This window comes from Benincasa hispida, chromosome 11, assembly GCF_009727055.1.
Source record: "Benincasa hispida cultivar B227 chromosome 11, ASM972705v1, whole genome shotgun sequence".
Classification (NCBI taxonomy): Eukaryota; Viridiplantae; Streptophyta; class Magnoliopsida; order Cucurbitales; family Cucurbitaceae; genus Benincasa; species Benincasa hispida.
Window position 1 is genome coordinate 28,997,371 of NC_052359.1, and position 15,465 is coordinate 29,012,835.

Sequence of the window (15,465 nt, forward strand, 5' to 3'; positions counted from 1 at the left end):
AATCGAAGGAAACACAGAAATGCATTGAACACATAATGTATTAATTCCTTAATCACAAATGTAATACAATACATTTATGAGAAAAGAAGAGAAAATTAAATGACCGCTGGAAGCAATGACTTACTTCCACTGGATGTGCGTCAAGGCTGCCGGTGGTGCCATGGAAGGGCGGTAAAGCTGACTCTCTCAAGATCTAACTCCGATCGTCACATGGAATGGAGGAAGAGATGAGGAACTCTCAAGCTTTCTTCTCACGCATTTATCTGGATCACAAGGATCCGCCCTAAGGTGAACCTCAGGCGAAACCTTGGATGAGTTGAAATTCTGCTCATCGGCTTCTTTATATAGAGTTTGGATCGTCGTTAGCATTAATGGACTGCTCTGATTTTGACATTCGCGGCGCGTTAGTCCTTTTCTGAATCTCTACTGCTAACGGCGTGTTAGGTGAAATGTCAACATCATCTTTTGATTTCCTCGAGATATGCGTTGATGCGTTCATTCCATCTACCTTACGTTGATCCCTTTATTATGCATTATCGTGTAGCCATAATCATGCAATGACCGCATTCGCTTAATACTGCAACTTCTACACGATGATCGCAATCGCTTGATGATCGCAACTCCCATGCGATGGACGCATGCGGCTGATTATCGCAACACCCATGCGTTGATCGAACGTGTTCACCTTTGCGATGGAGAGTTTCTCCGCATGCGGTCGTCTAGCTTCCGCGTTTGCGTCCACTTCCTGTGTTAGTTACAAAAATAGACAACTGAACGCATAATAACGCATAATAATGGGTTAGCCAAGATTCTCAATGCTGATCGCCGCAAGCTCATTTTCTCGTGCATTCCTAACATAATTGTCGCATATTATGCTTAACAGTCCTTATAATTCTAAATAAAAGACTTATGATGACATGCATTTCTACATGTCATCATTAGCCGAGATTCTTAATGTCGATCGGTGCAAACTCATTTTCTCATGAATTTCTAACATAATGTCTGAATATTCTACTTAACAGCCCTCATAATTCTAAATAAAAGGCCTATAATGATGTGCATTTCTGCCCGTCATCATGCTGGTGAGATGACGATGCGAGTTGGAACCGGGCACGTCGTCTCAGCTGTGGCAGTGAGAGATCTCCGATTGACTTTACAGAATAGGTTTATCATTTTGAATGATTTGTATTTAGTTCATGAGTTAATGAGGAACTTAATTTATGTAAAGTCTTTACTCGAATATAATTATCACCTTAATTTTTCTGTAAATAAAGTGTTTATTTCGAAAAATGGTGTTGATATATGTTCGACTCAACTAGAAAATAATTTGTATGTACTAAGGCCGTTAGCAACAAATTCCCTCCATAACATAGAGATGTTTAAAATTGTTGTAACTCAACATAAACGACATAAAGTTTCTCCTAAAGAAAACGCCCAACTTTGACACCTACGTTTAGGGCACATTAATCTCAATAAGATTAAGAGATTAATGAAGAATAGACTTCTAAGAGAGCTAGAAGAAAATTCTTTTCCTATGTACAAGTCATGCCTTAAAGGCAAAATGACTAAAAGGCCTTTTACTTGAAAAGGTTATAGGGCCAAAGAGCCTCTAGAGCTAGTGCATTCAGACCTTTGTGGTCCGATGAATGTGCTAGCCAGAGGAGGCTATGAATACTTCATCTCTTTTACTGATGATTATTCAAGGTATGGGTACATTTATTTAGTGCAACATTAGTTTGAGCCCTTTGAAAAGTTCAAAGAGTTCAAGGTTGAAGTTGAAAACACATTAAGTAAAACGATTAAAACACTTCGATCTAATCGAGGTGGAGAGTTTTTGGATTCAGAATTCCAGAACTATATGATAGAACATGTAATAGTTTTCCAACTCTTAGCTCCTGGTACACCTCAGCAGAATGGTGTATCAGAAAGAAGAAATCAAACCCTGATAGACATGATTCGGTTGATGATGAGTTACTCTTCCTTACCTGACTCATTTTGGGGTTTTGCAGTAGAGACTGTAGCTTATATCCTGAATTGTGTTCCCTCCAAAAGTGTTGCCAAAACACCTTTGGAGTTGTGGAATGGTCGTAAAGCTAGTTTACATTTCTATATCTAGGGTTTCAAGCATATGTGCTTGAGGCTAATCCTAAGAAATTGGAACCATGTTTGAGGCTATATCTATTTGTAGGCTACCCCAAAGAAACGAGAGGAGGTTATTTTTATGATCCTAAAGAAAACAACGTATTTGTATCAACAAACGCTACTTTTCTTGAGGAGGATCATATGAGGGAGCACATACCTAGAAGCTAAATCGTGTTGAATGAGCTTTCTAAAGAAACTACTGAATCTTCAACAAGAGTTGTTGAAGAGTCTGCTACCTCAACAAGAGTTGTTGACGTAGGTTCATCTAGTAGGTCAAATCCACCTCAAGTTTTGAGGGAACCTCAAAGTAGTGGGAGGGTTATGAACCCACCTATTCGCTATATGGGTTTAACTGAAATCCTAGCTATGGTAGCTAATGGCGAGGTTGATGATCCACTATCTTATAAGAAGACAATGGAAGATGTTGACCGAGATGAATGGATCAAAGCCATGGATCTCGAAATGGAGTCTATGTACTTCAATTAAGTTTGGGATCTTGTAGATCAATCTGATGGGGTTACACCTATAGGCTGAAAATGGATCTACAAGAGGAAACGAGGTGTTGATCGGAAGGTGCAAATCTTCAAGGCTAGACTAGTAGAGGGAGTCGACTATGAGGAGACTTTCTTGCCTGTTGCCATGCTAGAGTATATCCACATCATTCTATCTGTTGCCTCATATTATGATATGAAATATGGAAAATGGATGTCAAGACCGCTTTTCTGGATGGCAATATTGAGGAGACCATTTATATGGTGCAGCCCGAGGGATTCATAGTTCAAGGTCAAGAGAAAAAGGTTTGCAAGCTGAATCGGTCCATTTATGGACTGAAACAGGCATCACGATCTTGGAACATAAGGTTTGATATTGCGATCAAATCTTATGGCTTTGACCAAAACATTGATGAACCTTGTATATACAAGAAGATCATCAACAGTTCAATAGTTTTCCTAGTGTTATATGTAGATGATATCCTACTCATTGGGAATGTCGTAGGCTTACAGACTTCAGTTAAGAACTGGCTAGTGACCCAATTCCAAATGAAAGACTTGGGAAAGGCTTAGTTTATTCTTGGGATTCAGATCATTCGGGATCGAAAGAACAAAATGCTAGCAAAATGTTGTTCAAGTACTCGATGCAGAACTCCAAGAGAGGCCTATTGCCTTTCAGGCACGGAGTTACATTGTCTAAGGAACAGTGTCTTAAGACACCTCAAGAGGTTGAGAAAATGAGACGGGTCTCCCTGCATCTGTTATAGGCAGTTTGATGTATGCAGTGTTATGTATTACCTGACATCTACTATGCAGTGGGGATATTCAGTAGATATCAGTCTAATCTAGGATATGATCACTGGACAACCGTCATGAACATCCTCAAGTATCTTCGGAGAACGAGGGACTACATGCTTGTGTATGGTTCTAAGGATTTGATCCTTATAGGATACATTGACTTTTATTTTCAGACTGATAGGAATTCTCGGAAATCCACTTCAGGATCAATGTTCACTCTTAATGGAGGGATTGTAGTATGGTGAAGCACCACGTAGGGGTGCATCGCAGACTCCACTATGGAGCCCGAGTATGTAGCGGCTTGTGAAGCTGCTAAGGAGTCCGTTTGGCTCAGGAAATTCCTAACTGATCTGGAAGTTGTTCAGGTATGTCTAAGCCCATCACCCTTTATTGTGATATAGTGGTGTTGTGTCGAATTCCCTTAAACCTAAGAGTCATAAGCGCGACAAGCACATTGAACAAAAATACCATCTCATCCGAGAGATTGTGCATCTAAGGGACGTTGTCATGAAGATAATCTTTTGGAGCACAACGTCGCTGATCTATTTACGAAGGCGCTCACGACTACAGTGTTTGAGGGTCATCTGCAGAAGTATGGGGTCTATGGGACAGACCACGGCTAGACTAGGGAGATTTTGTAATGGACTTGTTTATGCCCTAGTTTATTGTTTTGTGTACTTGTAATTTGATTATCTTACACCCTCTAGCTTTAGACGAGTGGAGATTGTTAGTTTTGATGCCCTAAATCTCGTAAGGTTCTGTAGTTTGTAAACCTTGTATGAACAAACATTTTCTGTGATTAATAATATATGATATTTTATTCATTCTATCTATGGAAATATATGATATTTTAGTTGCATCAATCACAAACCAATAAACTAAGATCCATGGTTATCATTGTAACTTAAACATGTACATGAAGACATACAAGTAGATCATGTTTTAAGCGATAACCTAATATGGTCTGTAGTATATGGATAAAAACTGGATATCTTATCCTGGTGACACTACGAGTATGGTTCACTTTGTAGGTGTTACAAATGTTGTAAAGTGCTATAAATGATCTAATCCTGATCAGTCATGTATTTAAAATGCAAGCGGGATATTCTATACAGAGGAGTTTGTATAAAACTGACCACGAAATGTTTAGTCTCGTTATATAACGTCGTTCATAATTAGGACTTTTATTTCACTAGGATGACCATAGGTAACATGACCTTAATCCTGATTGAGTTGTGAACTCCTGCCTATGAGGGTGGTCCTTTGATTTGCATGGGTGAGAGTGGCTAGATTGCTGACTCAACAAGCCTACCATTTTGGGAATTCTTCTGATCAAGGAGCTGGGAACTCAGCTACACAAGACGGAATTCACTCTTCCCCCGAAGCAGGGGTAAGTAGATAAATTGCTCCCTTAAGGGCTGATTTCGGGTCTTGAATAATGTGGCGCCACACTCTCTTTTGGCCTGAGAGGAGTTTAGTCATAATGGGACTATGATTTATTATTCATTAGAGGGATCAGTGGTACTTAAGGAGTTAGATGTAACTTCAGAGGCAAAACGGTAATTTGGCCTAGTTGTACTTTCGAGTGATTTGTGAAGGGTCATCGTACTATTGATTGATTATATCCAATGGACATAGAAATATATTTGTAGTGCAAAGAGTGTAGCTGTCGGTCATTATTGGAGTGCCCGACAGTTAACGGATGGTGGATAATGTGATTAAAATGTTTAGTCAGTTATCCACGAATTGTTGAAGTTTCAAGCTACAGGTCCATAAGGTTCCCTTAGTAACTCAATAGATTTAAGTTGAGAATCAGTTTTTGGGTTAATTTGAAACGTTCAAATTAATAAGAGGGAATTTGATTATATATGATATAATTCAATTAATTCAATTATATATGATATAATTGATATAATGTATTTGATACATTAATTTTTGATTGGATGAACTAATATTTGAATATGATTCAAATATAGTTTCTATGAATTAGATTCATAGTTATTAAATTTAATATAAATATGATTTATATTAAATGTCATAAAGTAGAGAAAAAGAACTATGGTTTATATATAGTATATGATGCAATATTAAAACTATAGGTTATAAATATAATATGATAAGCTAGTTAGCATGTTTATTTATATTTATTAATTATTTGATAATTAAATTATTTTTCTCTATAACTACCTTTAGTGGGTAGTTAATTAGTTTTATGGAAAAAGTGGGATAAATGAAAATAGTTTTCTAATTATTCAGGTAGACATCATTTTACGATCAAATAAACAATCGATTACTTATATGATTGCTTGAGAGATTATACAATAGTCTCATTATCTAAACGATCGAATAAGCTTGTCTATGCGATAAACTTGGTCGTCTACACAATAGTGTTATTCCTTTCTCGATCGTCTTCCTCCTCCATACGAAACTTCCCTCTAACCAAAATTAGTCAGAGCCCACCACTCCTAGATTCTCACACCCAGAATACTGAGGTCTCCAAGTGGTAGTGTCCTATTTGGTTTGAGGATCGAGTTATTTTTTTCTACTTGTTTGAGAGGGGAGTTCATGACTTGTTCGCTGCATTCATGAACGAGTTGGATGGAAGGATTACTTGAAGAAGGGTTCTTCTAAGGTATAATCTCTTAATCTTTTATTTTTATTTCAAAGCATGCTGTAATTTAAGATTTATGCATAATATGTTCTGATTGACTGTAAATGATTGCGTTAAATCACAATGGGATTTGGACGATCGACTTGATAATAAGCACATGTGTGACCATCTACTAGATGCATCTATTAATACCATAAAATATCTAAATGGTCCACTTTGTGGGTTAATAGGTCCACATATATCACTATGAATTCGTTCTAAAAATGCAGATGATTCAGTCCCTACTTTAGCTGGTGATGTTCTAATTATCAATTTTCCTTTAGAGCAAGCATCACATGATAATTCATTAGATTGAAGAATCTTCTGGCTCTTCAATGGATGTCCACTTGAATTCTCAATAATTATCCTCATCATTATAGATCCTGGATAGACCAATCGATCATGCCAAATTGTAAATATGTCTGGATTCATGAACTTCAGGTTCATTGTTGCATATGTTCCAATTACTCGTATATGAGTATAATATAATTCAGAAGATAAAGTAGGAAACTCTTCAAATATACATTTTTTATTTGAGACAATGGATATGATATATAGATATTTCACGTTATTCTTACTATCAGTCTCAATATGATAACCATTGCAACGTATATCTTTAAAACTTAGAAGATTTCTCTTTGATTGACTAGAAGAGAATGGATTGTCAATTGTAAATTTTGTTCCTCTAGGAAAAATAATATTTATTTTTCTAAAATCTTCGATCAGGTTTGCAGAACCTGATATCGTATTGACTTTTGCTTCCAATATTGTCAGTTTGGGAAAATATTTTTTACTTGTAAGTATTGTATGTGTAGTTGCACTGTCTGCTAGACATATATCTTCTTTACTCATTTTCGAAATACCCAACATATGAAAATAATCCATATTTTTTCGTCAAAATAAAATAATTACAATAAGAAAAGCAACATTTAAACTATACAAAGGTTACTAAAAAAAACATGAAGATGGATAAAAGAAAACAATAACATTAAGTCTAGATATTCCCAAAGTCAAAAGAAACACTTGATGTTCTACCAACTGTGTCAATCTTCTCTTCAGGAGATCCAAAGAAATCCGCCACATCCAAATGTGTCATGTGGGATAGGTCAAATATGTCATTATCCTGGTATGCAAAATTTGCTTCCACATTTTTCTCTTTTTCTTTAGGGAGGCTTGATAGAAGTCAACTAAATGTTTTGACGTACGAAATGTACGTGACCAATGCCCAGTCATTCGCATCGGAACCATTTATTTTTAACACTCTTTGAACTTTTATCTTGTGGAGCTTTTCCTTTGTAATCATCATTTTGTGTGGTTCTTTTGAAATTTGAATGATTAGACCGACCACTACAAAAATAATAATTATTTCTTCCTCTACCACGATCACAACCTCGACTACGATTATTAACATTCACAACATTCACTTCAGGGAATGGTGTTGTTCTAGTTGGTCGAGATTTGTGATTCTTCATCAATAACTCGTTATTTTATTCGGCACAACACTCACTTCAGGGAATGGTGTTGTTCTAGTTGGTCGAGATTTGTGATTCTTCATCAATAACTCGTTATTTTGTTTGGCCACGAAAAGACATGAAATTAGTTCATAATATTGTTTAAAACCTTTCTCTCGATATTACTGCTACAAGAGCATATTCTAGACATGAAATGTAGAAAATGTCTTCTCTAACATATCAACATCAATAATTTTCTCTCCACATAACAACAATTTTGAATTGATTTTAAATAATGCAAAGTTGTAATCACTTACGGATTTGAAATCTTGTAACCTCCAATGCATTCACTTATAATGAGCTTTGGGAAGAATATCTGTTTTTTTATGATCATACCTCTCTTTCAAAATTTTCCATAAGTTACATGGATCTTTTATTGTAAGATACTCCATTTTCAACCCTTTGTGGATATAATGATGAAGGAAAATCATAGTTTTTGCTTTATCTTGACTAGATGTCATATTTCCTTCTTTAATAATCTCCCCAAGATTCATAGCATCTAGGTAGATTTCGGCATCAAGTACCCATGACAAATAATTATTGTCGTTAATATCAAGGGTGAAAAATTCTAATTTTGTGAGATTTGTCATGAGAGCACTATCATAGAATATTGTACTTATGTTAGAAATTTAATAGATATTGAATATGCAAAATAACATTAAATTTATTAGTTTTAACGAAGAGGAAAAAACTGACATACCTTTAATACCTATCTTTAATGGAGAAAACGACAGGAGCTCATGCTGATAACGTGTTGTGAATTTGAGGAGCACAACGGGAACACGGATGGTAATAAAATATAATATTAGAATAAATATATATAATAATAAAATAAAAATATTAAAATAAATAAAATAAAATAACAAAATGAGAAATGGGAAATTCTCAAATTTCTCCACTTTCTCTAATTTGTATGGAATTTGCCCAATGTGTGTGATTTTAAGATCCACCAAATACAACTATTTATAGACAAAGTGACAAGTAGGATGTGGACTTACATAGATACCAAGATAATTATGAGGCACATAGACAACATGAAGATGACACATAGCTTTTGAGATACTAAGCAATAAGCATCTATTTATTATAATAATATTCATAATAAATCTATAATTATGTGTTATTATTATTTTTTCTTTTGTCGTTCACTAAATAAATGCACCAATTAACGTTTATTATAGTTTGATTTTTTTTCTTTTTTTAACTTTGAATCGTTTATCCATGTGGTTAATTTAGTGATCCAAACTTCTGATTTAATTATGGGGGAGATTTCTTTCGACATTCATCATCTAAGTTGATCGTAGATTGCATCAACTACATGACATTAACGAATAAGTAAGGGTGTTCAAATAATCCGACAACCTAAACACTCGGACTACCCAACTCAAACTGTAACGGTTGGGTTGGGTTAATTTTGTTTTTAGGTTGGATTGGGTTAAATTTTTTTATTTTTGTCAAGTGGGATTGGACCTCGGGTTGAATAGATTTTTTTCTGGGTTGAATTAACACAACCCGAAGTACATATATATAAATGCATTTAGAATAAGTGTGTGACTATTTGCTAAAGACATTTTGGGATTAATCAAAATCTAAAACAAGTGAGTGAGTATATTTGCTATAAATCTGATGAAAATTCTTTTTTACTATTATTCCAAACCAAACCTTAAACCTTGCTTCTATCATTGAAAAAAAAAACATAAAAAAACAAGAAGGGATATTTCGCTCACTAATTCAGTCGATTAAAATGTTAAAATTAATAAGTTTGTATTTTGAGTATAATGTTGTAAGATTAAATTTCTTGATAAAGAAAGTAAAATTATTTGATTTATGTGAAAAATAAAAATTGAAGAAAAGATGAAATTTTTTTATAAATGTGAAAAGTATATATATATATATAAAAAAAAAATTACTTAATAAATGTGCAAGTTGATTAGTGATTAGTGTTGAAGTTAAATTGTTTATAATTGTGGCATAAAGAAAAAGTTAAAATTAATAATAACAAAAACAAAAGGTAGATCGATATATGCCATCATAAGAATGAAACACGTGGCAGGTATACAAGGGCCAACCTCCAACACGTAAGTTTTACTCCTTTTGTGTTGTGTATTTTCCTTTTAAGAAACATTTTCTATTGTGTAGTAGTTAGCCTGCCTACATTTCCAAGTCAAAATTAACATTTTTCAAAACGGAATTTGACAACCACTAAAAAATACTAACCAATTAAATAAATAAATAAAAAGACAAACAAAGCATTGAAAAACAGAAGTAGACAAGGAATGAATTTTATACTAAAGCGAATTTATAAACTTATACATCATATATAAATCCCAAATACTAAGCTAAATGAACAAGCATGAGATATTACTCTCATTTTGATTTTGTGGTAAAATACACACCAAGGGGACTAGACACCACTTATGACATTCCAAGCTGGAAATAATCACACAATATAGGAAACCCATTTCTACACAACCTAATGAAATGACACATTTTCATTAGGCAATTCTTTTTAAAGCACAACCTTCATCTTCCCCTTCTGCTTTAGAAATTTGGCCCAGCTGCCACAATCTCATCTGTCAGCTTGCTGTCCTTGCCAATCTTGTAGTTTGTAAATGTCTCGAAGTTCTTCTTGAACAACCTACCCAACTGAAGCAACGTATCCTTGTACGCCTTCTTCTCCGACCACTGTGTTGCATCCTGTCAATGTTAGCAACAGGAAATCGATTCTTTTAATTTGTTTCGATAGAGAGGCTAACTTACAGTGTTAATTGGATCAAGAATTTCTGAAGGCACCCCGTCGATCTCAGTGGGAATTTCAAGCCCGAATACTTCAGTTTTCTTGTACGTTGCATTCAAAAGCTGCCCAGAGTGAATTGCATCGATGATCTTCCTTGTGTATGGTAGCTTAATGCGGTTTCCTTGGCCATACCTGTTGGTTCAAAAATATATATAAGTTTTTTTTATTTCTTTAGAGAATGTTTTTAGTATGTGTCAAATAGTACTGCATACCTTCCACCAGACCAACCAGTGTTGACGAGCCATCCGGTGGCGCCATGCTTCTGCATCTTCTCAGCTAGCATGGCTGCATATTTCGTTGGATGTAGCATTATAAAAGCAGCCCCGAAACAAGCCGAGAATGTTGCCTGTGGCTCTTTGATGCCATCCTCTGTGCCTGCCACCTATCACAAACATGGAGTCCAACAAGTTGTTTAGCTTAACATTTGCATTCTACACACGGACTTGCCTCTTACTTATGAGGAGGTTGGAGCATATAGTTATTACCAGTGCAGTGTAACCACTGATGAAATGATACATGGTCTGCGCCAGGCTCAGCTTGCTCACCGGTGGAAGCACCCCAAATGCATCACAGGCCAATAAGATAACATTCTTTGGGTGCGGGCCAACACATGGTATTTTCGCATTTGGAATGTATTCAATGGGGTAAGCTGCCCTTGTGTTCTCTATGACAAGATAACCAAACTCATAAGGAAAAACACAATACAATTGGGTGAGTTTAGTATGTCACTTGCAGTGATGTTAGGCAAAATATCTAAAAGTACTGTTTAAAAATTCTCATGAAACATTTTGAAGTGCTTTTATACCTGTAACTGATTTGTCAGTATAATCAACTTCTCGGGTATGTTCATCAAACACCACGTTTTCAAGAACTGCCAACAACCCATGAAAATGAGTAAATCTCATCAAAATGCAATCAGTACAAAAAAATTGGCTAAATCAAGCAAAAACAGGATGACAAACATTACCAGTTCCAAATATGATGGCATTCCAAATGTCTGGCTCTTTTTCTCTAGCGAGATCAATGCACTTGGCATAGCAACCTCCTTCTATATTTGACACACCATTATCACTCCAACAATGTTCATCATCCCCAATCAGATACCTATTATGGTCTGTTGACAGTGTCGTCTTTCCAGTACCTAACACAAAATCAACAAGCACTGAGGACCTCAAAATTGCAGACAAAAAGGAAAATTATGCAATGCAGTTAACCGTTAAGATTAAGAGCAAACAAATAAGATGTTAAGGATGGATAGGGTAAGAGGGCACATATCGTTATGGCGGCTTGTTGGAGCCATTCTCATTTGGCTCCAATGATACTATACCTGAGAGTCCAAAGAAGAGGGCAACATCTCCATCTTTTCCCATATTGCAGCCAGAATGTAAGGAGAGGATTTGACGCTTAGGCATCAGATAATGCATAACACTGAATAGACCTTTCTTCATTTCCCCGGCGTACTGAGTGCCGAGGATGACCATTTCCCTCCTAGAAAGGTTAATATCTATGCTAGTAGATGATGTCATGTAGTGAGTGTAACGATTACACGGGAATTGCCCAGCATTGTAAATAGTGAAGTCCGGAGTACCGAAATTCTCCAGCTCTTCAGGAGAGGGTCGGATACACCTGTCACCGACCCAGTTATCGAATTGCACACTAAGCTAATACACCATTGTACATTTTTTTTTTTTTACCGTTTATTCATCCACGATAATGTAACATATGATCGTTAAGGAGACTTATCTGGCAGGCTTAGGCTTTAGGGCCTTTGTGGAAGGGACAAGAGAGGAAACATATACTGCTGATAGAGTTAAAGTATTCAGTAATTTCACTTACATGTTGTGCATAAACAATGAATGGTAGGCTCTGGCAGAGACGATACGAACTTTAATCCTATTCTCCGGGTCCCAATTCAAGAACTGGTCATTCACAAACACCTGCAAATCACAATTTATACTTCAGAAGCATTTATGAAACTGAGCATAGAATAAGAAACAACCACCATCCAAAATGAATAGCCCATCAAAGACGGTATTCATTCATGGTTTTCATGTTAATATCAATTTTGACTTTAGGGTTTCAAGGAACCTTTCATCAAAGCAAAAGAAAGAGAAAAAATTGAATATCTAGACATTGAAATAAAAGGTAACCTTGTCCAATGAGTTGAGGTAATCAACAGCTCTTTCTCTGTTAACCATGAAAGTATGCTCATCCATTTCAATATTCGGAGAACCCCTAAAAGCAAATAATACCGTTCATATCATTACAAAGTGAAGGGAGGAAAACACCCAAATAGTAACAAACAAGAAAAGAAGAAGAGAACAGATCAAAACTCACTTTCCCCACCAAAGATCGTCCTCGGTGGTTTCATCTCTGACGACTCTCTTATCTCTTGGAGATCGACCAGTTTTCGCACCGGAAAGAGTCGCCAACGCTCCGGTGGACGTGATGAACGATCCTTTCTCATACTTTATCGCCTGCTCGTAAAGCTCTACATAGTAAAATCACAAAGATATTTAGCATCCCTTTTGTTCTTATCGTCCTTTTCAAAAGGCGAGAAATAATTTAACGTCTTAAGAACCAATTCCAGATTCCAAATTGGGCCCAGAAGATATGGGCAAAGGAATAAACGGATGGCCCTAAACTTGAAAGCGACGGAGAAAGAAGCAGACAAAAAGAAAACGAACCTGCAGGAGAGAGATTGTAAAGAACATGAGTGAACTTCAAAGAGCTATCGCTAACGCTAATAGTAGGTGCATCGTAGTGGTGATGAACTGAATGAGCTCTCGGAGTTTCTGATTTCCTCGCCGGATCGCCTTTCACCAATTTCGGTCCAGTTTCTCTTGTCAATGATGCTAATGAAGCGCTGTTCAAAATCAGAAAATTGCATATTACAAATGACAAAGCAAATCGTCTTGGATCGGTTCAGATTCAAGAAACATAAACAAATTAATCATATTAAAACCTGATGGATTGAAGTTGCTGCTTCTGCCGCTCCTCTTCAGAGAGAACACCGAAGGCTCCTTCAGTGCCCTTAATGGGAGTAGTTGGGGCTGATTTCTTCCTCTGTAAGGAGTGAAGCTCGTCAATGGTTTGCGCTTTAACAGGCGGCGCACTGTCGTCGTGACAGATCCCGTTCTGTTTCTTCTGCGTTTGAATTTTCGTCAGACCGTTTCTTGCCGATCCATTGTTGCTGAAACTGAACTCTGGGTTTCCATTTGCCGCCATTTCTCCTCCCAATCTGATCAAACAAAATCCACTCATAACGATTATCGTTTGTTCTTGGATTCATTAGTTCCATTTATCGATTGATTAACGGATCAGCTCAAACAAATCAGTATATTTAAGTATTGAAACTCTTCCATCGTTGGAGTTTGTTTAAGTTTATGATATTCTTTCCATGGTTTTGACGTCAAACAAAAGCTCTCTTCTCCAAAAACGTGCATGGATGAGATGATGATAAATAACAAATGTTGGTGTTAGTTCCATTTCATTCGACAACGATTGGATCAACGAGTGAAGTTGTGAATATTTAGTGCAACATAAGAGGTTAATAAAGTATTTTTCATATCAAAAATATTTGGATAGTGACTATCATCGTATACGTTCGGGACATGAAATTAATTATTATAATTCTAGATTACTTTAGTATAAACTACTTTAATTTGAAAATGAAATAAAAAATATTATAGCAAAAAATTAAAAAAATGATTGAATGTAAATTAATAAAAACGAAAAATACTGTAATAAATTCCAAATAGAACTTAAAAATCTGAATAAAAAAAATAAACGGTATAATAATAATAAAAAAAAAATTTAAAAAAAATTAACGGTAAATAATACCCGACCGAGATTTAAAATAGTAATTATATTATAATTATAGTTTTAGAGTTTACAATAGTGAAAAGAAAACATAATTATTATGGGAGAAAAATTTGAGTCATGTATTTATCTTCCTTCCATTTTTATCTTTCTGTAAAAAGTAAATTTGTAGACTGCACCTAATTTTAACCCCCACTCTGTAGATACACCCTAAACCCACTAATGTCCAAAACCGTGGCTAGTAGTGGTTTTTTCAAAACATCTATCAAGTAATGATTAAATTCATTCTCTCTCCTCTCAAATTCCCATTCATCTTTTTCTCTCTCATCTCTTCTTTTACATGTAACTTCTGATAAATAATTATCAGAGAATTTTGTGCACCGGTGGAATGCACATGCATAGATTACATAGATGCACCTAAATATTTTTCTTGACCTATTTTCTTTGTTCTCCCTTTCTTATTTCGTACAAGATGATCTTCTTTTCTCTCATTTTCTCATTTTTTTACAATACAATCGACAAAACTGACCGATTAACCATCCAAAAAGAGATGAAAAATCACTATGATAGACTAGAAACAAAGTATAGGAAGAGAAAAGAAAAGGATAAAGAGATAGAGATGAACCAGCAGAAAGCTTGTGAAGCGAAAACGGAGAAGGAAGAAGCGAGAAGCTAATCCTGAAGCAAAGGACAAAGGAAAAGGAAAGCGATGGGTTCGACCATCAAAGTACAAAGAAAGATCAAAGGAAGAAACAATACGCAATGGGTGTGAAGAATGAAGTTCGTGGAGTTGGGTTTTATAGGCTTCACTGAGGAGCCGTAGCTAACTAGAGTTTGACCAGAGTGATGGGAAAAATTAACCATGGTTAGTTCCTATCTACGAATTTTCACAAGAGTAAGTTCCCACACGGCCCATTAAACGAGAAGCTAAATGCTAGAAAGATGAAATCCAATGGAATCTAATACCATGCCGGTCTCTTCCATCTAGCGGCTATTAATGAAGACCCATAAATTCTTGTATATCTCTTCCCCATTACACTTCGCCCTACATATAACTTTTTTTTAAAAAAAAATGTTTTCTCTCAAGAAAAAACATTTTTTAAAAAATATTTTATGTATATCTTCAAATATACAAAAGAAAAAAAATGATAAGAATAATAGTACGATGAAAATACCATTTTTATCTCATTATTGATATTTGTAACCACTCAAGATAACTTTTTAAAAAATGAGTTTAAGAAATAACCTGGTTTC

The 15,465-nt window shown here is 35.5% G+C and overlaps 1 protein-coding gene across 1 annotated transcript; it reads right to left on the reverse strand.

Annotated features, from left to right (window-relative positions):
- Positions 1–9,850: 9,850 nt before the first annotated feature.
- On the reverse strand, positions 9,851–14,984 carry LOC120090920 (phosphoenolpyruvate carboxykinase (ATP) 1-like). Its single transcript, XM_039048612.1, has 13 exons — positions 14,837–14,984; positions 13,355–13,630; positions 13,077–13,255; positions 12,727–12,880; positions 12,540–12,624; positions 12,226–12,326; positions 11,717–12,015; positions 11,357–11,530; positions 11,195–11,260; positions 10,875–11,053; positions 10,602–10,771; positions 10,353–10,521; positions 9,851–10,277 (listed from the first exon to the last, which is right to left on the reverse strand). The coding sequence occupies exons 2-13, from the start codon at positions 13,615–13,617 to the stop codon at positions 10,134–10,136; spliced, it is 1,983 nt and encodes a 660-aa protein (XP_038904540.1). The 5' UTR covers positions 13,618–13,630; positions 14,837–14,984; the 3' UTR covers positions 9,851–10,133.
- Between the last annotated feature and the right edge of the window lie 481 nt (positions 14,985–15,465).